The sequence below is a fragment of the Pseudopipra pipra genome, chromosome 1 (genome assembly GCF_036250125.1).
Source record: "Pseudopipra pipra isolate bDixPip1 chromosome 1, bDixPip1.hap1, whole genome shotgun sequence".
Taxonomy (NCBI): domain Eukaryota; kingdom Metazoa; phylum Chordata; class Aves; order Passeriformes; family Pipridae; genus Pseudopipra; species Pseudopipra pipra.
The window spans coordinates 154,910,764-154,934,183 of NC_087549.1; the positions used below are offsets into that span (position 1 = coordinate 154,910,764).

The window sequence follows — 23,420 nt, forward strand, 5'->3', positions numbered from 1 at the left end:
GGGTGGGCTCTCACCCCCCCATCCCCAGGTGCGTCCGGGCCAGTTCCACCGGCGGCTGTGGCGTTCCACGCGGCGCATCTCCCAGGTGTCGGCCGGAGAGACGGAATACAACCCCTCCGAGGGCCGGGCCTAGGCTGGGACTAACCCCTCCAGGAGCCAGGCCTAGGCTGGGATTAACCCCTCTGAGGGCCGGGCCTAGGCTGGGATAAACCCCTCCCAGGGGCCGGACCCAGGCTGGGATTAACGCTTCTGGGAGCCGGACCTAGGCTGGGATAAATCCCTCTGGGAGCTGGGCCTAGAGTGGGATAAACCCCTCCAAGGGCCGGGCCTAGAATGGGATAAACCCCCCCAGGGGGCCCTGCGCCCCCGGCACAGAGAGGGGGCACCCCTTGGACCAAGGGGGGGTCCAGGGGCTGAGGGGGGACCCCTGGGCCCGAGGGGGTGCAGAGCCCCCCGCTCCGCCCGCCATCCGTGGCCTTATCCCTCCCCGCTGGGGTATCCAGCCCCCCCAGTTTTTTGGGAATGTATCCCCCCTTCCCAGGCGGGGGTGGGGGGGCGGGAGGAGGTGGGGACCCCTCGCTGGGCAGGGGGTGCCGTGGCCCCCCCGCCGTGCCCGCTGGCCAGGAGTGCGCGTGTGTGTGTCCCCCCCACCACCCTATTTTTTATTTCTATGCCTTTTTAGATCTTTTACAGACAAAGATTATTATTAATATTAATAATTATAATAATATATCTGTGGGAAATCGGCGTGTGAGGCCCGTGGCTGCCCCGGGACAGGGGTGACACCCCCCCCTCATGTGTCCCCCCAGTGTCACCCCCCTCTGGTGTCCTACACAGGCTGTGTCAGGTGGGGGGTCAGGGGGACTTGGGGACACTCGTGTCATGAGTGTAGGGGGTCTCAGCAGCCCTGTACCCACGTGTCACGAGTGTGGAGGGTCTCAGTGGCTCTGCACACACATGTCATGACTTGGGGGGGGTCTCAGCAGCTGTGAATCCACGTGTCATGAGTTGGGGGGTCTCAGCAGCGGTGCATCCACATGTCACGAGTTGGGGGTGGGTCGCAGCAGTTGTGCACCCACGTGTCATGAGTTGGAGGGGTCTCAGCAGCTGTGAATCCACGTGTCACGAGTTAAGGGGGGTCTCAGCAGCTCTGCACCCACATGTCACGAGTGTGGAGGGTCTCAGTAGCTCTACACACACGTGTCACAAGCGCGTGGGGTCTCAGCAGCCCAGTACCCCGGTGTGCCAAGTCTCAGCAGCTGTGACCCCGTGTGTCACGAGCTGGGAGGGGTCTCAGCAGTTGTGAATCCCCATGTCACGAGTTGGGGGGGTCTCAGCAGCTGTGCACCCACGTGTCACGAGTGTGAGGCGTCTCAGTGACCCTGTCATGAGTGGGGGGGTCCTCAGCAGCTCTGTGCCCACGTTTGATGACGGGGGGGGGCTGGTTTCAGCAGCTCTACACAAGTGTCACGAGTGTGAGGGTTCTCAGCAGCCTCCACACACATGTCACGAGCACGGGGGGGTCTCAGCAGTCCCTGGCACAAGTGTCACGAGTATGGGGGGGTCTTAACAGCCACATCCATGTGTCACAAGTCCGAGGGGTCTCAGCAGCTCCTCACACACATGTCACAGGTGTGGGGGGGGTCTCAGCAGCTGCATCTATGTGTCACAAGCCTGGGGGGATCTCAGCAGCCCCTCTCACACATGTCATGAGCATGAAGGTCTCAGCAGCCCCTGGCACATGTGTCACAAGCACGGGGGGGCTCAGCAGCTACACAAACATGTGTCACGAGCACAGGGGTCTCAGTCACTATACACAGACCTGTCATGAGCATGTGCAGCCTCAGCCACGTGTCACAACCATGGGGGGGTCTCAGCAGCCCCTGACACACGTGTCATGAGCACGGGAGGTCTCAGCAGCCACACACACGTGTCACAAGCAGGGGGAGGCTCAGCAGCCCCTCTCCCGTGCCCCGAGGGGTCCCGGCCATCCCTGCGTGTCCCCCCCGGCTCCGGCTGTGCCCGGCTCTGGCCGCGTGTCCTGGCGCGGGCTCCGCGTGTCCTCCCCTGGCCCTGCCACCCCGGCGAGGCCCCTCGGTTGGCAGCGACCCTTGTCCCCGGCCGGGGCTTGGCCGCGGGTGCCACGTTGTCACGTGGGGGCAGTGGCACCGCCGGGGCCACCGGAGCGGGGACGGGAGCGGCGGCCGGAGCGATGGACGCGGGGATGGACACGCGGACGGACAGGTGGGCAGGGCGGGGACGGCGCTCGGGGCACCCCCGGACCTTCCCCCCGCACCCACAGGGGCAGGGGACACCGCGGGGGGGAGGGGGGAGGACACCGAGGTGACACGGCCAGAGGGGGTCCCTGTCCCCGCATCCCGAGCCCCGTCACCCATTTCCCGGTGTCCCAGTCCCAGGGGACCCAGGTCCTACTGACCCAGCTCCAGGCATCCTGTCCCAAGGATCCCAGTCCCAAGGGTCCCTTTTCCCAGTGTCCCTATCCCAAGGGTCCCAGTCCCAGGTGACCCACTTCCCAGTGTTCCGGTCCCAGGCATCCCTATCCCACAGCTCCCCAGTCCCAGATGTCCCTCTGCCCAGTGTCCTATCCCAGAATTCCCAGTCCCAGCGACCAGTTCCCAGTGTCCCGGTCCCAGGCATCCCTGCCCCAAGAACCCCAGCCCCAGGTGTCCCTCTGTCCGGCGTCCCTATCCCAGATGTCCCAGTCCCAAACGTTCCCGTCCCAGGTGTCTTTTTTGGGGTGCACGGTGGGTGCAGGTTTGGCAGGACGGTGGGTGCAAGGTGGGTGCAGGGAGTTTGTTGGGGGGTGTATGGTGGGTGCAGGTTTGGGGGGAGGGTGGCGGCAGGTTTGGGGTACAGTGGGTGCATGGTGGGTGTAGGGGTTTTTTTGGGGGGTGCAGTTTTGGGGGTACGGTGGGTGTGTGTTTGGGGGATGATGGGTGCAGGTTTAGGGGTACAGTGGGTGCATGGTGGGTGTAGGGGTTTTTTGGAGGGGTGCACGTTTGGGTCTATGATGGGTGCAGGTTTGGGGGCACAGTGGGTGCATGGTGGGTGTAGGGGTTTTTTGGGGGTGCACGTTTGGGTCTATGATGGGTGCAGGTTTGGGGGCACAGTGGGTGCATGGTGGGCGTAGGGTGTTTTGGGGGGTGCAGGTTTGTGGGTGCAGTGGGTGCAGTGGGTGCAGGGTGGTTTTGGGGGGTGCAGGTTTGGAGGGATGGTGGGTGCAGGTTTGGGGGCACAACAGGTGCATGGGGGGTGCAGAGTGGTTTTGGGGGGTGCAGATTTGGAGGCACAGCGGGTACAGTGGGTGCAGGGTGGGTTTGGGGGTTGCAGGTTTGGGGGCACAGAAGGTGCAGTGGGAGCAGGGTGTTTTTGGGGGGTGCAGGTTTGGGGGCACAGAGGGTGCAGTGGGAGCAGGGTGGTTTTGGGGGGTGCAGGTTTGGTGGGACGGTGGGTGCAAGGTGGGTGCAGAGAGTTTGTTGGGGGGTGTATGGTGGGTGCAGGTTTGGGGGGAGGGTGGGGGCAGGTTTGGGGTACAGTGGGTGTAGTTTGGGGGATGACGGGTGCAGGTTTAGGGGTACAGTGGGTGCATGGTGGGTGTAGGGGTTTTTTGGAGGGGTGCACGTTTGGGTCTATGATGGGTGCAGGTTTGGGGGCACAGTGGGTGCGTGGTGGGCGTGGGGTGTTTTGGGGGGTGCAGGTTTGTGGGTGCAGTGGGTGCAGGGTGTTTCGGGGGGGTGTAGGTTTGGAGGGATGGGAGGTGCAGGTTTGGGGGCACAGTGGGTGCGTGGTGGGTGTGGGGTGTTTGGGGGGGTGCAGGTTTGTGGGTGCAGTGGGTGCAGGGTGTTTCGGGGGGGTGTAGGTTTGGAGGGATGGGAGGTGCAGGTTTGGGGGCACAGTGGGTGCGTGGTGGGCGCAGGGTGGGTTTGGGGGGGCTGTGCCGGTTCCCCCTCTCCCGTCCCGTGCCGCAGCCCCCGCAGGTGGCTGGGAGCCCCCCTGGAGCAGTTGCCCACCCCGGCGCTGATCCTGGACCAGGCGAAGGTGCGCGGGAACGCCGAGCGGATGCGGGAGCGGTGCCGGGCCCTGGGGCTGCGCCTGCGGCCCCACGTCAAGACACACAAAACGCTGTGAGTGCGGCCCCACGGTCCGCCCGGCAACCCCAGCACCCTCCCCGGTACCCCCCCAGTGTCTCCTCGGCACCTCCCCAGTGTCCCTCCAGCACCCTCCCAGTATTCCCCCGTCCTTCCCTTTAGCACCCGACTTCCTCCCCAGTATCCTTCCAGCTTCTTCCCAATATCCCTCCCAGCACCTCCTCATCCTCTCCCTCAGCACCCCTCAACTTCCCCTTCCTCCCCCCACAATATCCATCCCATTCTCCCCTCCAGTATCACCCCACGATCCTCCCAGTATCCTCCCACCCTCCCCCTTAGCACTCAACTTCCCCCCACAACCCTCCAGCACCCTCCCAGAGTCCCTCCCAGCAGCTCTGCATCCTCCCCCTCAGCACCCCCAACCTTTCCCCCAAATATCACCCATCTGCCTTTCCAGTATCCCCTCACCATCCTCCCAGTCCCCCCATTCTCCCCTTTAGCACCCTTCAATTCACCCCAGCATTCTCCCAGTATCCCCCAACACCCTCATCCTCCCTCTCAGTACCCCTCCTTTATTTCTCCACCATCCTCCCAGTATCCCCCCCATCTCCCTCAGCAGCTTCCCAGTATCACCCCGCCATCCTCCCAGTGCCCCTTCCAGTGTCCCCCCCAGCACACCCTCATCCTCCCCCCAGCACTCCCACCTTCCCCCAGTATGTCCCCATCCTGTCCCCAGTATCCTCCCAGCGTCCCCCATGCTCACCTTCAACATCCCTCAACTTCTCCCCCAGCATCCCTCCACCATCCTCCCAATATCCCTCCTGGCACCTCCTCAGCACCCTTACTTTCCCTCCATTCTCCCCATATCCTGCCCTACCTTCCCTCCCAGTATCCATTATCCTCCCCCAGTATCCCCCCAGCTTCCTCCAGTATCCCCCATCCTCCCCCACCATCCCTCCTGTTCTCCCCCCTCCTTCCCCCACAGCTTCCCCCCATATCCCTCCAGTATCCCCCAGTATCCCTCATTCTCCCTCTACCTGCCCCCCCAGTATCCCCGACCTTCCTCCGTATCCCACTGTATCCCCCCAGTATCCCCCATCCTCCCTCCAGCTTCCCCCCCAGTATCTCCCACCTTCCCCTGGGTCCCCCCTGGATCCCCCCAACATCCTTCATCCTCCTCCCACCTTCCCCCAGTATCCCCCATCCTCCCACCTTCCCCCCAATGTCCCCCATCCTCCCTCCACCTTCCCCCCAGTATCCCCCACCTTCCCCTGGATCCTCCCTGAATCCCCCCTGGATCACCCCTGGATCCCCCACCCTCCCTCCACCTTCTCCCCCAGCATCTCCCACCTTCCCCCATATCCCCCTGGATCCCCCCAGCATCCTTCATCCTCCCTCCACCTTCCCCCCCAGTATCCCCCATCCCCCACCTTCCCCCCTAATATCCCCCTAGTTTCTCCCATCCTCCCTCCCTCCTCCCCCACTTTCCCCCCGGTATCCCCCATTTCCCCCCATCCCACACCCCGACCCCTCTCCCCCTGTTCCAGGGAAGGGGCAGCGCTGGCCACGGGCGGGACTCGCCGCGGGATCGCGGTGTCCACGCTGGCCGAGGGGCGTTTCTTCGCCGCCGGGGGCTTCGACGACATCCTGTACGCCTTCCCGGCGCAGGAGTGGCACCTGCCGGAATGTGCCGCCCTGGCCCGGCGGCTCCAGGCCTTCCAGCTGCTCGTGGACAGCCCCCGGGGCCTGGAGCTCCTGCGCCAGAACCCCCTTCCCGGCGGGAAGCGCTGGCTCGTGTGGCTCAAGCTGGACTGCGGGAACGGCAGGGGTAGGTGACCCCCCACAAGTGACCCTTTGGGGGGGCGGGGCACCCCGGCCTCTGCCGGGGGGGTGTCCATCATCCAGGATGGCCCTCGGGGTGGGATGTGCTGGGTGCCCCCAGAACCACCATCCCAGTGGGGATGGGGCGGCTGAGAACCTCCCAGAATCACTCCTTGGGGATGATCCATGAGGAGAGCTCCCCATGTCTCTCAAGCCCCAAGATCCACCATCTCCATGAGGATGAGGCATTTAAGACCCCCAGAAGTCATTCCATAGGGATGATCCATGAGGAGAGCTCCCCATGACCCTCAAGCCCCCACATCCACCATCTCCACCATTTAAGACCCCCCAAAATCACTCCTTGGGGATGATCCACTAGGAGAGCTCCCCGTGTCCCTCAAGCCCCAAGATCCACCATCTCCACGAGGATGAGGCATTTAAGACACCCCAAAAGTCATTCCTTAGGGATGATCCACCAGGAGAGCTCCCCATGTCCCTCAAGCCCTCACACCCCCCATCTCCATGAGGGTGGGGGATCTAAGCCCACCCCCAATGCCATTAATCAAGGACCCTCCAAGCCCTCCCTCTCAATCAGGATGGGGCATTTAAGACCTCCCAAAAATCATTTTTTAAGGATGCTCCATGAGGAGAGGTCTCCATGTCCCCTTAAGATCCCAGATCCACCATCTCAACAAGGATGGGGCATTTAAGACCCCCCCAAAAAAGCCAATCTTCAAAGATGCTCCACAGGGAGGGATCCCTAAGTCTCTCCAAGCCCCCCAGACCCACCATCTCAACCAGGCTGAGACATCTGAGACCCCCCAAAAGTCATTCTTTGAGGATCTTTCTTAGGGAAGGATGTCCCTTATCTCTCCAAGCCCCCAGATCCACCATTTCAACCACAAAGGAGCACCTGAGACCCCCTAAAAAAAGCCATTCTTCAAGGATGCTCCTTGGGGAAGGATGTCCCTTGTCCCTCCAAGCCCCCGGATCCATCTCAGCCAGGATGGAGCATCCAAGACCCCCCAGAAATCATTCTTCAAGGTTGCTCCTTGGGGAATGAGGTCCTGCATCCCCCCGAGCCCCCAGATCCACCATCCCAGCCGGGATGGGGCAGCTGAGACCACCCCCAATGTCCTTAATCAAAGATGCTCCGTGCCCCAAGTCCCTCCGAGCCCTCAGGTCCGTCTCAGCCAGGAGGGGACATTGAAGACTCCCACCCAAAAATCATTCTTCAAGGATGCTCCACGGGGAAGGATGTCCCAGGTCCCTCAAGCCCTCAGATCCACCATCTCAACCAGGACAGGGCACCTAAGCCCCTCCAGGGTCATTTTTCCAGGCATTCCAAGGGGCAGAGGTCGCCCAAAAACCCCTTTAATCCCCCCCCCACCCCCATTCCCACCCTTCCCACTGCCGGGATGCTCCGTGGTGTGGATCCCCATCCCCACCATCTCCCCCAACCTGGGGCACCCCAAACCCCCTCCCACCTCCCTGTCCCCCCCCCCCGGCACAGCGGGAATCCGCCCCACGGATCCCGAGGCTCTGGAGCTGGCACGGGCCATCGCCCGGGGGTGCCCGGAGGTGGTGACGCTGGCGGGGGTCTACGCCCACTGCGGGAACACCTACGGCTGCGGGGACATCCCGGCCGTGCAGGACGTCGCCAGGGACACCACCAAGGCCGTGCTGGCCTTTGTCACCAGGTCAGTCCCCGCGCCCGGGAGGGGCCGGGTCGGATCGCGGCGTTTTGGGGAGAGCGAGGGTCGAGTGGGGGGTGGCACGTCCTCGTCCCCGTCCCCCCTCCCCTCCCAAATCCCGGTGTTGGGTTGTAAATGTAAACGACCCCCATAAAAGCCCCTCAAAGCCCCCCCCGGGGGGCACAGGGAGGATGTTGGCGGCTCAGGCACCTTTGATGTCACCTTTGATGTGACCTGTGGCTTTGTCCCCTCCCGCCTCCTCGCCGCCCTTTTATCCCAGCGGGGTTTCGCATCCTGGAGGGAATTGCTGCCGGATGGTTCCCGCTGGGAGGGGGAGGGGGGAAACAGGGAACCCCCTTCCCCCCACGAACAGGGGTGTTCCCATCTGGGGCCACGTCCTGGGGGTCCCCAGCCCAGTCCAGCCCGTGGTGGCACCGATTTAGGGGAGGGAAACTGAGGCCACCTCCCCCAAATTCCCCCTTTTTCCCAAAGCTGGGAGCTGCTCTGGCACAGCTGGGAACATCTGCAAGGGATCCCAGGCAGGATCTGGGATCTGGGGCTGGTCCCAAGCACAGCTGGTGGGTGCTCTGCCACATCTGGGGGTCCAGGAACAGCTGGGAGGGGTCCCAGGCATGGCTGGGAGTGCTTTGGCACAGCTGGGAACATCTGGGAAGTGTCCCAGGTGTGTCTGGGGATGCCCTGGCGTAGTCTGAGGGGGCACTGGAGCACATCTGGGGGCTCCTGTTCACATCTGGGGGTGTCCTGGCCCATCCGAGGGGATTCCTGGCACACCTGGGGATGCTTGGCCACATCAGGGGGTGGTCCCAGGCGCATCAGAAGGGATGCTCTGGCACATCTGGGTGGCATTTGGGCACATCTGGCTGGCTCCCCAGTACATCTTGGGATCTTCCTAACATACTGGGGGGGGCTCTTCCACATCTGGATGGTTCCCTTGAGCGTCTAGGGGGTTCCCTGGCACATCTGAGGGGCTCCCTGGCACATCTGGGGGCTCCTTGAGGCATCACCACCCCCGGTCCTGCTCCTGTGGCACCCAAACTCGAAGGAGCCACCCCTGGTCTCGTTCCCCACCGTGCCCAGGGGTGAAGGACCCACCTCTGGCCCCTCTCCCCGAGCACTCAGAGGGTCCCCCCGATGTGCCCCCAGGCTGCGGCAGGAGGGGATCCCGTGTCCCGAGGCCACCATCGGCTCCACCCCGTCCTGCAGCCACCCGGTGCCGGAGATGTCGCAGCTCACCGAGGTGCACCCGGGCAATTATCTGTTCTATGGTGAGTGGGACGGGACCCCCCGGCCGCGCGGGACCCCCCGGGGGTGGGACACACCCCGAGCTCATCCAGGCGCTTTCTTCTCCCCCCCCCCAGACCTGCAGCAGACCCAGCTGGGCTCGTGCCGGCCGGAGGAGGTGGCGATCCGTGTCCTCACCAGGGTGGTCGGGCACTACCCCCACCGCCGGCAGCTGCTGGTGGACTGTGGGTGGGCGGCCCTGAGCCTGCACGGCCGCGACCGGGAACCCCCGGGCTGCGCCGCCATCGAGGGGCACCCCCAGCTCAGGTGACCCCCGCGGGGCGTGGGGGGGGGGGGACACGCGGGCGGGGATGTGACGGGGAGGTGACACCGTGTCCCCCCAGGCTGGTGGGGCTGACCCAGGAGCACGGGCAGGTGGAGGCCGTGGACGGGGAGCTGGATTTCCAGCGGTTCCCGGTGGGAAGCACCTTGGCTCTCATCCCGTACCACGTGAGTGTCCGGCCCTGCCGTGTCCCCTCGTGTCCCCCCGTGTCCCCCTGTGTCCCCCGTGCCCGGCTGAGTGTTCCCCCCCCCAGGCCTGTGCCACGGCTGCCATGCACCCCGTGTACTTCGTCCACGCTGGGGGGAAGGTGGTGGAGCTCTGGCACCCCACCCGTGGGTGGTGAGAGACGAGAGGGACCAGGGGGAAGTGCCCACACCAAGACCCTGCACCCACATGGAGACCCTTCACCCACATGGAGACCCTGCACCCAGGAGACCCCACATCCATGAGACCCTGTTCTTTCACCAAAACCTGGCACCCATGAGACCCTGCACCCACACTAAGACCCTGGACCCACACCAAGACCCTGCACCCACACCAACACCCTCATCTAGACCCTGCACCCACATCAAGACCCCTCACCCTCACTGAGACCCCACACCATGAGACCCCACACCCATGAGACCCTGCACCCTCACTAGGACCCCACACCCACAATGAGACCCTTAACCCACACCAAGCCCTGCCACCACGAGAACCTGTGCCCTCACCAAGATCCCACACCCACACTGTGACCCCACACCCACGATGAGACCCCACACCCTCCCCAAGCCCCCTCATCCATGAGATCCTGTGCCCACACTGACGCTCTGCACCCTCAGCAAGACCCCACGCCAAGATCAGGCACCCAGGAGACCCCACACCCAGGAGACCCCACACCCAGGAGACCCCACACCTAGGAGACCCCACACCCACACCCACACCAAGACCCTGCACCCTCACAAAGACCCCGCACCCACAATGAGACCCCACACCCGTGAGACCCCTCATCGAGACCCTGCACCCACGCCAAGCCCCTGTGCCCACGGCAGCGTCCTGCACCCTCCACACCGGGGGGCTGCACCCACGGCAGGGGCCATGCCAGGGTCCCACCCGCAGACCCTGCACCCACCCCAAGGCTGTGCACCCACGCTGGGGTCCCGCACCCGTGTCAGGGTCCTGCACCCACAGCAAAACCCTGCACCCACGCCAAGGTGGGATGCTGCACCCACTCCACGACCCCGCACCCACCCCAAGACCCCCCACCCGTGCCAGGACGCTGCACCCAGCTGAGACCCTGTGCCCACCCCAGGGCGCTGTGGCCCCACCAGAGGTCAATAAAGCTGCTTCTCCCGCTTTCAGAGACTATTTTTCCCGGGGGCAGGGCCGTGGGGAGGCGGCGGGGGCTCCCAGTCCCAGTTCGGGCCAGTCCCACCGGGAGCGCCCCGGGCGGGACTCGAACCCGCGTCCCAGGAGCCGCGAGGGGCGGGGCTTGGAGATTAGTCCCGCCCCACCCGCAACGCTCAGCCAATGGCGGAGCGCCCCGCCCCGCCCTGCCCGGGGGAGCCACGCCCAGCTGAGACCGGCCCGGGCGGGACGGGACGAGAGGGGCCGGACCGGGAGCGAACGGGACCGGACCGGGACCCAGCGGGAGCGAACGGGGCCGAGCGGGGCCGGACCGGGACCGGGACCGGGACCGAGCGGGGCTGAACTGGGACCGAGCGGGACCGAACCGGGACCGAGCGGGAGCGAACGGGACCGCACCGGGACCGAGCGGGGCTCAACAGGACCGAACCGGGACCGAGCGGGAGCGAACGGGACCGAACCGGGACCGAGCGGGAGCTGAACGGGACCGGACCGGACGGGACCGAACCAGGACCGAGCGGAGCCGAACTGAGACCGAGAGGGGTTGAACTGAGACCGAACGGGCCCGAACCGGGGTCGAACGGGGCCGGACGGGGCCGAACCGAGCGGAGCCGGAGCGGTTCGGGCGGCGGGGAGCGGTCCGGCCCCGCTCGGCTCGGTCCGGCCGGGGCGGGGGGTCCCGGGCCGGGGCCGGGGTCGGCGATGCGGCGGCTCCTGGCGCCGCTGCTGCTGCTGCTGCTGCTGAGCCCGGTGCGGGACCGGGACGGGAACGGGAACGGGATGGGAACTGGGACCGGGACGGGAACGGGATGGGCACTGGGTCCGGGACTGGAACGGGAACGGGATGGGCACTGGGTCCGGGACTGGAACGGGAACGGGTTGGGACGGGCCGGGAACGGGATGGGCCGGGCCGGGCGGGGTGTTCCCGCTGCCCCCGGGCTCCGCCGGTCGCCCCCGGCCCGGGACGCTCCGGGTCATTTCACTCCCTGGCTTTTGTTGTTCTCTTGACTTTGGTTCGGTTCACTTTGGGTCAGTTCTGTTCAGTTCCTTTTCTTTCCTTTTATCCTCTTTTCCTTCATTTTTATGTTATTTTTTCCTTTATTTTATTTTCATTTTTATTTTTTATTTTATTTTTATTTTCCTTTTGAACTTTTTTTCATATTCCTTTTAAAATTTTTTTTCCTTTTCGATTTTATTTTCATTTTCATTTTTTATTTTGATTTCATTTTCCCTTTTTTATTTTATTATTTTATTATTTATTATTTTATTATTTTACTTTTATTTTTTAATTAATTCTATTTATCCTTTTAAAAAATTTTATTCTTTAATTAATTTTATTTTCCTTTTCTATTTTTATTTTCCTTTTTAATTTTATTTCATTTTGGTTTTTTAATTTCATTTTATTATGGTTTATTTTCCTTTATTTTATATTGTTTTATTTTCCTTTATTTCCTATTTTTACTTCCTTCCATTTTATTTCAGCTTTTCCCTTTATCTCCCTTTATTTCCCTTCACTTTATTTCTTTTAATTTCTTTCCGTGTCAATCTCTTTTCTCACACTCATTTTTCTTTGCTATTTATTTCCTTTTCTTTTTACTCTTTTCGTTTGATTTGTCACTTTCATTTATTTTCCTTTATTTTTCCTTTGTTATTATTTATTTTTGTTATTCCTCAATCACTCCTCCCACTCTTTCTATTTTAACCCTCGAGCACTCCCCATCCCCCTCCCCAATAATCCCCTATCCCGGGGCCCCAGACCCCTCTTTCCATGTTTTAGGGGGGGGGTCACAGTGGGAATTTGGGGGATTCTGGAGCAAATTAAGGGTAAACTGAGGCAGGACCCTCTCTGTGCCCACAGGTGCCAGGGTGGGGCGGGGGGTGTCCCCCGTGTCCCCCCGGTGTCCCCCAGCCATGTGACCCTGATGACACGCACAGTGAGTACCCCAAAAAAACACCCCCCCAAAATACCTCCCTAAACCCTCCCCCCCAAAAAAAAACCACTCCTAAAACACCCCCCTTAAAAACACCCCCAGAAACACTCCCCTGAAACTTCCCTCCAAAATCCCCCGAAAACGCCCCCCCCGAAACACCCCCCGCAAAAATACACCCCAAAAACCCCTCAAAACACCCCCAAAACACCCCCAAAAACACACCCCAAAACACCACCCCCTAAAACAGGCACCTCCCCCTAAACTTCTCCAAAACACCCTCCCAAAAACCATCCCCTCCAAACCACCCCCCCCACACCAGAAACACCCCCCAAACCCACCCCAAACGTCCCCCACAGCCCCGAGCCCCGCGGAGGAGGAGCGGGAGGAGCCGTGCCCACCCTGCCCCCCCTGCAGCCGTGAGTGGCACCGGGGGACCCCCGGGGGGGCGGTGGGAGGGGCAGAAATGTTTGGGGGGGGGGCTGGGCCGAGGTTTCCCCACGTACTTCTTCAGTTCCTCCTTGTCGTGCCTCAGTTTCCCCATGTCGTGCCTCGTTTTCCCCACGTCCTTCCTTAATTTCCTCACGTCGTGCTTCACTTTCCCCATTTAGTTCTTCAGTTCCCTCACGTGGTGCCTTTGTTTCCCCTTGTCCTGCCTCAATTTCCTCATGTCCTGCCTCAGTTTCCTCGTGTCATTCCTTAATTTCCTCATGTCCTGCCTCAGTTTCCTCGTGTCATTCCTTAATTTCTCCACATCCTGCCTCAGTTTCCACGTGTCATTCCTTAATTTCATGTCGTGCCTCAGTTTCCTCACATTGTGCTTCCATGTCTCTGTGTCATTCCTCCATTTCCCCACATCATGCCTCATTTTCCCCATGTAATTCCTTAATTTCCCCACATCAGCCCTGTTTTCCAACGTCATCCCTCAGTTTCCTTGTGCTGTGCCTCAGTTTCCCCACCTTGTGCTCCCATTTCTCCATGTAGCTCCCTAATTTTCTCATGTCATGCCTCAATTTTCCCAATCTTGTGCCTCAGTTTCCCCATTTTGTGCCTCACTTTCCCCATTTTATGCCTCATTTTCTCCATTTTGTGCCTCAGTTGCCCCTTATTTTGCCTCAGTTTTCCCACTTTGTGCCTCATTTCCCCACTTTTTGCCTCATTTCCCCATGTAGTGCCTCAGTTTCCCCATCTCATATCTAAATTTCCTTATGCTGTGCCTCAGTTTCCTTGGTTTGTGCCTCAGTTTCCCCTTTTTTTTGCATCAATTTCTCCGTTTAGTTCCCTCATTTTGTCATGTCATGCCTCAATTTCCCCATTTGATGCCTCAATTTCCCCGTTTTGTCCCTCGATTTCCCCACATCATGCTTCAATTTCCCCTTTTTGTGCCTCTCTTTCCCCACTTCGTGCCTCCATTTTCCCATTTCGTGCCTCGATTTCCTTGTGCTGTGCCTCAGTTTCCCCATTTTGTGTCTCAATTTTACAATATCATGCCTAAATTCCCCACATTGTGCCTCAGTTTCCCCATTTTGTGCCTCACTTTCTCCATGTACTTCCTTCATTTTGACATCCCGTGCCTCACTTTCCCCACACTGTGCCCCCATTTTCCCAATATTGTGCCTCATATTCCCCATGTAGTCCCCTAATTTCCTTATATCGAGCCTCACTTTCCCCATGATACCTCAATTTCCTTGTGCTGTGCCTCAGTTTCTCCATTTGGTGCCTCAATTCCCCATTTTGTGCCTCAATTCCCCATTTTGTGCCTCAGTTTCCCCATTTTGTGCCCCAATTCCCCATTTTGTGCCCCAATTCCCCATTTTGTGCCCCAATTCCCCATTTTTTGCCTCAATTCCCCATTTTGTGCCTCAATTCCCCATTTTGTGCCTCAGTTTCCCCATTTTGTGCCCCAATTCCCCATTTTGTGCCCCAATTCCCCATTTTTTGCCTCAATTCCCCATTTTGTGCCTCAATTCCCCATTTTGTACCCCAATTCCCCAATATTGTGCCTCAGTTTCCCCATTTTGTGCCTCAGTTTCCCATTTTGTGCCCCAATTCCCCAATATTGTGCCTCAATTCCCCATTTTGTGCCCCAATTCCCCATTTTGTGCCTCAATTCCCCATTTGGTGCCTCAATTCCCCATTTTGTACCCCAATTCCCCAATATTGTGCCTCAGTTTCCCCAATATTGTGCCCCAATTCCCCAATATTGTGCCCCAATTCCCCAATATTGTGCCTCAGTTTCCCCATTTTGTGCCTCAGTTTCCCCATTTTGTGCCTCAGTTTCCCCATTTTGTACCTTCCTTTTGATGTCGTGCCTCAGTTTCCCCACATTGTGCCCCCATTTTCCCAGTTTCCCTCCGTTTTCTCCACGTTGTGCCTCATTTTCCCCAGGTAGTCCCTTTATTTCCCCTCTTTGTGCCTCAGTTTCTCCACTTCGTGCCTCATTTTCCCCACGTAGTTCCTTTATTTCCCCAATTTCCTTCTTCTGTGCCTCAATTTCCCCTTTTTATGCCCCTATTCCCCATTTTGTGCCTCAGTTTTCCCATGTAATTCCTTAATTTCTTCGTTGTTCCTCAGTTTCCCCACGTTGTGCCTCATTTTCCTCAGGCATTTCCTCAATTTCTTCACGTCGTGCCCCAATTTCCCAATATCGTGCCTCAGGTTCCCCCTTTTTCACCTCATTCCCCCTTTTTGTGCCTCAGTTTCCCCCTTTTCCCCACTTTCTGTGCCTCAATTTCCCTTTTTTTCCCCTCATTCTCTTTTTTCCTGTTTCCCCTTTTTTTCATCATTCCCCTTCTTGTGCCTCAGTTTCCCCTTTTTACCCAATTTCCCACTTTCTGTGCCTCAATTTCCCTTTTTTCCCCTCATTCCCTTTTTTCCTGTTTCCCCTTTTTTTACCTCATTCCCCCTTTTTGTGCCTCAGTTTCCCCCATTTTACCCAATTTCCCACTTTCTGTGCCTCATTTCCCCTTTTTTCCTCCTCATTCCCTTTTTCCCTCATTCCCCTTCTTGTACCTCAGTTTCCCCTTTTAACCCAATTTCCCATTTTTGTGCCTCATGTTCCCCTTTTTACCCAATTTCCCTCTTTCTGTGCCTCAATTTCCCTTTTTTTCCCCTCATTCCCTTTTTTACCCAATTTCCCCTTTTTGTGCCTCAGTTTCCCCTTTTTACTCACTTTCCCACTTTCTGTGCCTCATTTCCCCTTTTTTCCCCCTCATTCCCCTTTTTACCCAATTTCTTCTTTCTGTGCCTCAGTTTCCCCCTTTACCCAATTTCCCCTTTTTGTGCCTCAGTTTCCCCTTTTTTACCCAATTTCCCCTTTTTGTGCCTCAGTTTCCCCTTTTTTACCTGATTCCCTTTTTTACGCCTCGGTTTCCCTTTTTTTACCTCCCCCCCTTTTTTATGGCCGTTTCCCCCCGTGGCTCCGGGGGTGACCCCAAAATCAGGTCCCTCCCCCCATTCCCTGTGTCCCCCCATTCCCCTCCAAGGGGAAACTGAGGCACGTCCCGACGCTCCCAAACCTCCTTTAACCTTCGGGGTCGCCCCTCCCGGTCCCCACAGACGTGGCCGCGGTGCCGGTTCCCGGGGGGACCCCCCCGGTGTCGGGGGACCCCCGTGTGACCCCCCCGGGGCCGGGGGACCCCCCCGAGCCGCCCCCCGGTGCCACCATCCCGCTGTACTGTGCCCTCCTCGCCGCCGTCGTCGTGGGGCTCGTCGCCTACGTGGCCTTCAAGTGGTGAGTTTTGGGGGTCCCGGGGGGGGACACGCGGGTTTGGGGACCCCCGGTGACCCCCCGTGTCCCTCCGTCCCCCCAAAGTTGGGACACGTGCAGGAAGAAGCGGCAGCTGGACAAGGCGCGGGACGCGGGGGATGCGGGAATGTCGCCGGACGGGGAGAAGCTCCGGGGGGACAGCGGGGTCTTCCTGGACACCCCCGGCCCGCAGGAGCCTCCCCAGCACGGTGGGGGTTTGGGGGGACACGCGGGAATTTGGGGGGACACGCGGCTTCGGGGGGGGTCAGGGTTTGGGGGGCACCTGGGAATTTAGAGGGGGACACGTGTGGGTTTGGGGGGGCAGCCAGCTCCGTGTGGGGTCAGGGGTGATTTGGGGGGCGCTCAAGGTTTTTGGGGGACACCCATCCCTTTGGGGGGATCAGGGTTTGGGGGGCACGCGGGAATTTGGGGGGTGCATCTGCGGGTTTGGGGGCGGTGGTCGGGGAATGTCTGGATTCGGGGGGCATCTGGATTTGGGGGTTGGGGTGCTCTGGGGAGCACACGGGGGTTCGGGGGGACGCCACGGCCCGGGGAACACCCAGATGGGTTTGGGGGGACAACACGGCCCGGGGAGCACCCCCAGGGGTTTTGGGGTGCACCTGCATCCCGGGGAGCACCCACATGGATTTGGGGGGACACCTGAACGCCAGGGAACACCCAGAGGGGTTCTGGTGCATCCCTACCATGGGATTCACCTGGATGGGGCTGGAAAACACCCAAATGGGATCGGGGAGCACCTGGATGGGGTCGGGGAGACCCCAAAGGGGTTGGGGACCCCCTGAATGGGGCTGGGCAGCACCCAAGCGGGATCGGGGAGCACCTGGATGGGGTCAGGGCACACCCGTCCCCACGGATCTCTCTCCCGGGTGCCGTGTGGAATTCCGGGATGCTGACACCCCCCCTTTCCCACAGCCCCCCCCGAGGGGCCGCCCCCGCTCCCGGTGTCCCCGCGGCGGCAGGAGGAGCTGGAGCGGCTGCTGGAGCTGGGGGGCACCGCGGGGACAGCGGGGGATGTCACCTCCGCCGTGTGACACCCCCGGCGCCGCGTCCAGCTGGATTCCAGGGGGGGTTAAAGGGGTTTTGTACTTTTATAGGGATTCGGGGGGGGGGGACGGGGGTGTTTGGTGGCCTCACTGTGGGATGGAGCGGGGGGGATGCGGGAATGGGGCTGGTCCTGGGTGGGGGCATTAAACTGTCACTTGGAGGCCACCGGGATTTGTGTCCTCGGCTGTTTGTGTGTCCGTGGAAATGCGTGGCCCTGGGATGTGTCCCCTCGGGGGTCCCCGTGTCCCCAGGATGTGTCCCTGTGTCCCCAGGATGTGTCCCTCTGTCCCCAGGATGGGTGTCCTTGTGTGTCTGTGTGTCCACACAAGCCCCTGGGATGTGTCCCTTCAGGTGTCCCAAGGTGTCCATTTGTCCCTGGACTGTGTCCCGAGCGTCCCCAGGTGTCCTCAGGATGTGTCCTCTTGTGTCCCTGGGAGGTGTCCCCTGGGGTGTCCCTGTGCCACCAGGATTTGTGTCCTCGTGTGTCTGTGTGTGCCCAAAAGTGCCTGTCCCTGGGATGTGTCCCTTCAGGTGTCCTGAGTGTCCCCAACTGTCCCTGTGTCCCTGGCATGTGTCCCTTCAAGTGTCCCCAGCTGTCCCTGTGTCCCTTCAGGTGTCCCTTCAGGTGTCCCAAGTGTCCCCAGCTGTCCCTGTGTCCCTTCAGGTGTCCCAAGTGTCCCCAACTGTCCCTGTGTCCCTGGGATGTTCCCTTCAGGTGTCCCTGGGCTCTGTCCTGGGACATCTCTGTGTCCCCACACACCACTGGGATGTGTCCCCTCACATTCCCCAAACATTCCCCGTTATTCCCCCAACATTCCCCATTATTCCCCCAACATTCCCCATTATTCCCCCAACATTCCCCATTATTCCCACAATTAATTTGCTGTTAATCCCTGAATAGTCCTGAAATATTTGCTGTTGTTCCCCAATACCTGTTATTATTTCCCAATATCCCCAAGCTGTTTTCCTACTATTTCTCAAATATTTCCTGTTATTCCCCAACCACTCTCATTGGTTATTATTCCCCAAATATTTCCTATTATTCCCCTAATTAATTGTCTATTATTCCCCCAATACTTGCAATTATTTCCCAGATATTCCCTAAGGCAATTTTCTATTATTCCCCAAACATTCCCCAAATATTCCCCACTATTCCCCAAATATTCCCCATTATTCCCCAAATATTTCCTATTATTCCCCCAATTAATTTGCTATTTTGTTTTTCAAACATCCCCAGGCTATTTTCCTATTATTTCCCAAATATTTCCTGTTGTTCCCTTAATTAATTGCCTATTATTCCCTCAGTATTCCCAGATATTTGTTATTATTCCCCCAATACTTGCTATTATTTCCCAGATATTCCCCAAGGCAGTTTTCTATTATTCCCCCAAACATTCCTCAAACATTCCCTATTACTCCTCAAATAATCCCCATTAGTCCCCAAACATTTCCTGTTATTCCCTAAACATTCCCCAAACATTCCCCATTATTCTCCCCAGTATTCCCCACTATTTTCCCAATTAATTTCCTATTATTCCCTAAATATTCCCAAAATATTTGGTGTTGTTCCCCTAATTTTGCAATTATTTCCCAAACATTCCCTGAGCTATTTTCCCATTATTGCCCAAACATTTTCTGTTATTCCCCAGGCACTCTCCAAATATTGGTTATTATTCCCCAAATATTTCCTATTATTGTCCAAATGACTTGCCTATTACTTCCCAAATTTTTCTCAAATATTCCCCTATTTAATTGCCTGTTATTCCCTAAATATCCCCTAGAGATTTGATATTATTCCCCCAATATTTGCTATTATTTCCCAGATACTCCCTAAGCTATTTCTCTATTATTCCTCCAAAAATCCTCCAAATATTCCCCATTATTCCCCAAATATTCCCCATTACTCCTCAAATATTTCCCATTATTCCCCCAATTCATTTGCTTTTTTCCCCAAAATATTTGCTGTTATTTCCAACTATTTCCCGTTATTCCCTCAATAATTTGCTATTATTCCCCCAATATTCCCTAAATATTTGGTATCTTTCCCTCAATATTTTTTATTATTTCCCAGATATTTCCTAAGCTATTTTCCTTTTATTCCCCCAAATATTCCCCATTATTACCCCAATTAATTTGCTAATAAACATTTTGAATTATTCCCCAAAATCTGCTATTATTGTCCAAACATTCCCCAAGCTATTTTCCCATTCTTGCCCAAATATTTCCTATTATTCCCCAAACGACTTGTCTGTTACTTCCCAGATATTCTTCCCCCAGTTGATTTGCTATTATTCCCCAAATATTCCCTGAATATTTAATTTTGTTCTCCCAGTATTTCCAAAATATTTCCTAAGCTATTTTCCTTTTATTCTCCAAATATTTCCTGTTATTTCCCAAACTATTTTGCCATTATTCCCCAAGTACTTCCCATTATTTCCCAAATATTCCCCAAATACTTATTATTATCCCACAGATATTCCCCAAACACTTGCTATTGTTCCCCAAATATTCCCTATTATTCCTAAATATTCCCTATTTCCCTATTCTCACCCTAATATTCCCCAAATATTCCCTGTCATTCCCAGACACTCCCCAAATCCTGGCTGTTATTCCCCAACTTTTCCCTGACCATTTTTGTTATTATTCCCCAAACATTTGCTGTTTTCCCCCGGAATGTTCCCTGTTATTCCCCAAACCATTTTTCTCTTCCTCCCCAGTTTACTTCCCGTTATCCCCCAAATATTTCCCCTCATTCCTCCCGTTCTGGAGCTGTTCTTCCCCAGATCCCAGCTGCCATTCCCGAGGTGTCCGTGTGTCCCTGGGCTGTGTGTCCTTGGCTGTCCCTGTGTCCTTCCACCCACCTGGCCCAGGATGTGTCCCCTCAGGTGGCCCTGGGTGTGTCCTCAGTATCCAGGGCTGTCCCACACCTTCAGCAGTGGGATGTGTCCCTCGGGTGTCCGTGTGTCCCCTCGGGTGTCCGTGTGTCCCAAGGACATGTATCCCTGGGCATCCCAGTATCCCCACAACCGTGTCCTCAGGACGTGTCCCCTCGGGTGTCTGTGTGTCCCTCCAGGTGTCCTTGTGTCCCCTCGGGTGTCCTTGTGTCCCCCCGAGTGTCCGTGTGTCCCCCCGAGTGTCCGTGTGTCCCCCCGGGTGTCCGTGTCCCCCCCCAGGTGTCCCTGTGTCCCCCCGGGTGTCCGTGTGTCCCCTCAGGTGTCTGTGTGTCCCCTCAGGTGTCCGTGTGTCCCTCCGGGTGTCCGTGTGTCCCCCCAGGTGTCCATGTGTCCCTCGGGTGTCTGTGTGTCCCCCCAGGTGTCCATGTGTCCCCCGGGTGTCCGTGTGTCCCCCCAGGTGTCCGTGTGTCCCCTCAGGTGTCCATGTGTCCCTCGGGTGTCCGTGTGTCCCCCCAGGTGTCTGTGTGTCCCCTCAGGTGTCCGTGTGTCCCCTCAGGTGTCCGTGTGTCCCCTCAGGTGTCCTTGTGTCCCCTCGGGTGTCCGTGTGTCCCCCCAGGTGTCCGTGTGTCCCCTCAGGTGTCCATGTGTCCCCTCGGGCGTCTGTGTGTCCCCTCGGGCGTCTGTGTGTCCCCTCAGGTGTCCGTGTGTCCCCCAGGTGTCCGTGTGTCCCCCCGTGTCCCCAGGCCATCCCAGGTGTCCCCACATCCCCCCATCCCACATGGCCCCCGGAGCCTCCCTGGCCGTGGGGACACCCCAAGGACCCCAAGTCAGGTGGTACCTGTGATGTAAAAGGGCCTTTTTAACCCCAAAATGCCCCTGGGTCACCCCACCCTCCCCCCTTTCCCACTCCCCAAGGATTCCCGGGAATCCTGAGGGCCACAGGGGAGTCCTCCCCAGACCCCCCCCCCCACCCGTGTCCAGCGTCGATTTGGATTTTTTTTGGGGGGGGGGGCCTCGTTTTTCTTTGGATTTTTTATTTTTTTCTCTTTTTTTGCCTTTTTTCTTTTTTACAAAAAAAGTTTCCGTAAAAATTGGAGAGAAAGTAAAATGCTCGAAGCAGTAAAATCAATCTTATCCACATGGCCAGAAATCCGCAGTTATTTACAGGGAAAAAAAAACACAGGGAAACCTCTCGGGAGCGGGAGGGAAAAACCGAGGAAACAACTCAAAACAAAACCCAACAAAAAATGAAACAAAAAAAAAAAAAGGGGGGAATAACCCCAAAAACAATTCCTGGCAAAGTGTTCCCGTGGGATCGGCAAGTTCAGGGCTAAAAGCGACGGGAAAAAAAGCAAATTATTATCAATATATTCACATATACGTTAAAATATAATACAGAGCTCCAGAGCGGCGCCGGACACGCTCGGCCTGGAAAAGCCCGGCTTGGGAAAACCAGGCCTGGCAAAGCCCGGCTTGGGAAAACCAGGCCTGGAAAAGCCCAACTTGGGAAAACCAGGCCTGGCAAAGCCCGGCTTGGGAAAACCAGGCCTGGAAAAGCCCAACTTGGGAAAACCAGGCCTGGAAAAGCCCGGCTTGGGAAAACCAGGCCTGGCAAAGCCCAGCTTGGGAAAACCAGGCCTGGAAAAGCCCAGCTTGGGAAAACCAGGCCTGGAAAAGCTCAGTTTGGGAAAACCAGGCCTGGCAAAGCCTGGCTTGGGAAAACCAGGCCTGGCAAAGCCCAGTTTGGGAAAACCAGGCCTGGTAAAGCCCAGCTTGGGAAAACCAGGCCTGGCAAAGCCCAGCTTGGGAAAACCAGGCCTGGTAAAGCCCGACCAGGCCTCGGCGTCGGGAACGACGGTTCCTTTCCTTTAAAAAAAAAACGTCACGGGGAAAATAAAATTCCCAGGTTGGGGGAGTTCCAAACGGCCAATCCTGGTGGGAAGGGACGGGATGGGGGGATGGGGTTATTCCAGGTGCTATTCCAGCTCCGTGTCCTCTTTGGGCTTGTAGAGGATCCCGAATTTCTGCATGTACTTCTTGATGTACTCCTTGGTTTTGTGTTTGACGTTCTCGTTGCACTCCAGGTCCTCGGGGTTCTTGCAGTACTTGAGCTCCTTGTTCATCACCCCGTGGGTCAGCTGGAAACGTGGGAATGCTGAGTCAGGCCTGGAATTCCCACTGAGCCCCGGCCTGGCCATTCCACAGCCCACTGGGGGCCATTATTCCCTAAGGAACTCCTCTTACTCCCAACTATTCCCCGAGCTTTGATCCTATTATTGCCCCAATAGTTCCTGCTATTCCCCAAAAAACATTCCCCAAATAAACATTCTCCAATATTCCCCAAATATTTCCTGTTAGTTCCCCCAATTAATTTCCTATTTTTCCCCACAAATATTTCCTGTTACTTTCAAATATTCCCTAAGCTCTGTTTCTGTCATTGCCCAAATATTTGTTATTCCCCAAATATTCCCCATTATTCCCCAAACACTCTCCATTATTTCCCAATCACTCCAATTGGTTATTATTCCCCAAATATTCCCCAAATATTTCCTATTATTCCCCTAATTAATTGCCTATTATTCTCCCAATATTCCCTAGATATTTGACATTATTCCTCCAATCCATTGTCTGTCATTCCCCAAATATTCCCTAAGTTAATTTCCTGTTATTCCCCCATTATCCAAATATTCCCCATTATTCCCCAAGTATTTCCTATTATTGCCCCAAATAATTTGCTCTTATTTCCCAAATGTTCCCTAAATCCTTGATATCATTCCCCAAATATTTGCTATTATTTCCCAAATATTCCCCAAGCTATTTTGCTGGTTTTCCCCAAATATTTCTTATTTCCCCAAACATTTCCCATTATTCCCCCAATTAATTTGCTATCATTCCCCAAACATTCCCTAAATATTTGTTGTTGTTCCTCCACTATTTGTTATTATTTTCCAAACATCCCCAGGTTTTTTTCCTATTATTGCCCAAATATTTCCTGTTATTTCTCAACCACTCCCCAAATACTGGTTATTATTCCCCAAATATTTCCTATTATTCCCCAAATCACTTTTCTATTCCTTTCCAAATATTCCCCAAATATTTCCTATTATTCCCCTAATTAATTGCCTATTATTTCCCCAATATTCCCTAGATATTTGACATTATTCCCCCAATCCATTGTCTATCATTCCCCAAATATTCCCTAAATTAATTTCCTATTATTCCCCCAAACACT

The 23,420-nt window shown here is 56.9% G+C and overlaps 3 protein-coding genes and 1 long non-coding RNA gene across 5 annotated transcripts in view; 3 read left to right on the plus strand and 1 right to left on the minus strand.

Moving 5' to 3' along the window:
- The window catches only part of NBEAL2 (neurobeachin like 2), a 43,384-nt gene extending 42,637 nt beyond the window's left edge, over window positions 1-747 (plus strand). Inside the window, 1 exon segment of the mRNA XM_064640042.1 lies at window positions 29-747. Coding sequence (XP_064496112.1) covers window positions 29-133 — 105 coding nt within the window. The 3' untranslated portion in view covers window positions 134-747.
- A 1,173-nt stretch (window positions 748-1,920) lies between these two features.
- Window positions 1,921-10,545, plus strand: LOC135405333 (D-serine dehydratase-like). The gene is made up of 8 exons (XM_064640012.1): window positions 1,921-2,244; window positions 3,990-4,145; window positions 5,657-5,937; window positions 7,444-7,630; window positions 8,789-8,910; window positions 9,004-9,193; window positions 9,271-9,376; window positions 9,463-10,545. Exons 1-8 carry the CDS (start codon window positions 2,213-2,215, stop codon window positions 9,550-9,552), a joined length of 1,164 nt encoding a protein of 387 aa, XP_064496082.1. The 5' UTR covers window positions 1,921-2,212; the 3' UTR covers window positions 9,553-10,545.
- A 4,142-nt stretch (window positions 10,546-14,687) lies between these two features.
- LOC135405380 (uncharacterized) lies at window positions 14,688-17,387 on the plus strand. Its single transcript, XR_010425825.1, has 3 exons — window positions 14,688-16,214; window positions 16,296-16,438; window positions 17,163-17,387. It is a non-coding gene; the product is annotated as an uncharacterized LOC135405380 (long non-coding RNA).
- Window positions 17,388-22,031: 4,644 nt separating this feature from the next.
- The window catches only part of SETD2 (SET domain containing 2, histone lysine methyltransferase), a 51,047-nt gene continuing 49,658 nt past the window's right edge, over window positions 22,032-23,420 (minus strand). For both annotated transcript variants that reach the window (XM_064640061.1, XM_064640054.1), the window contains exon 21: window positions 22,032-22,326. In XM_064640061.1, the coding sequence (XP_064496131.1) occupies window positions 22,165-22,326 (162 nt within the window). In that variant the 3' untranslated portion in view covers window positions 22,032-22,164. The remainder of the gene's footprint in view (window positions 22,327-23,420) is intronic.

Coding starts and splice junctions, on each gene's coding strand:
- LOC135405333 (XM_064640012.1), top strand. CDS start 2,213: ATGGACGCGGGGATGGACACGCGGACGGACAG. Junction 4,146..5,656: donor GTCAAGACACACAAAACGCT/GTGAGTGCGGCC, acceptor CCCCTGTTCCAG/GGAAGGGGCAGCGCTGGCCA. Junction 8,911..9,003: donor GGGCAATTATCTGTTCTATG/GTGAGTGGGACG, acceptor CCCCCCCCCCAG/ACCTGCAGCAGACCCAGCTG.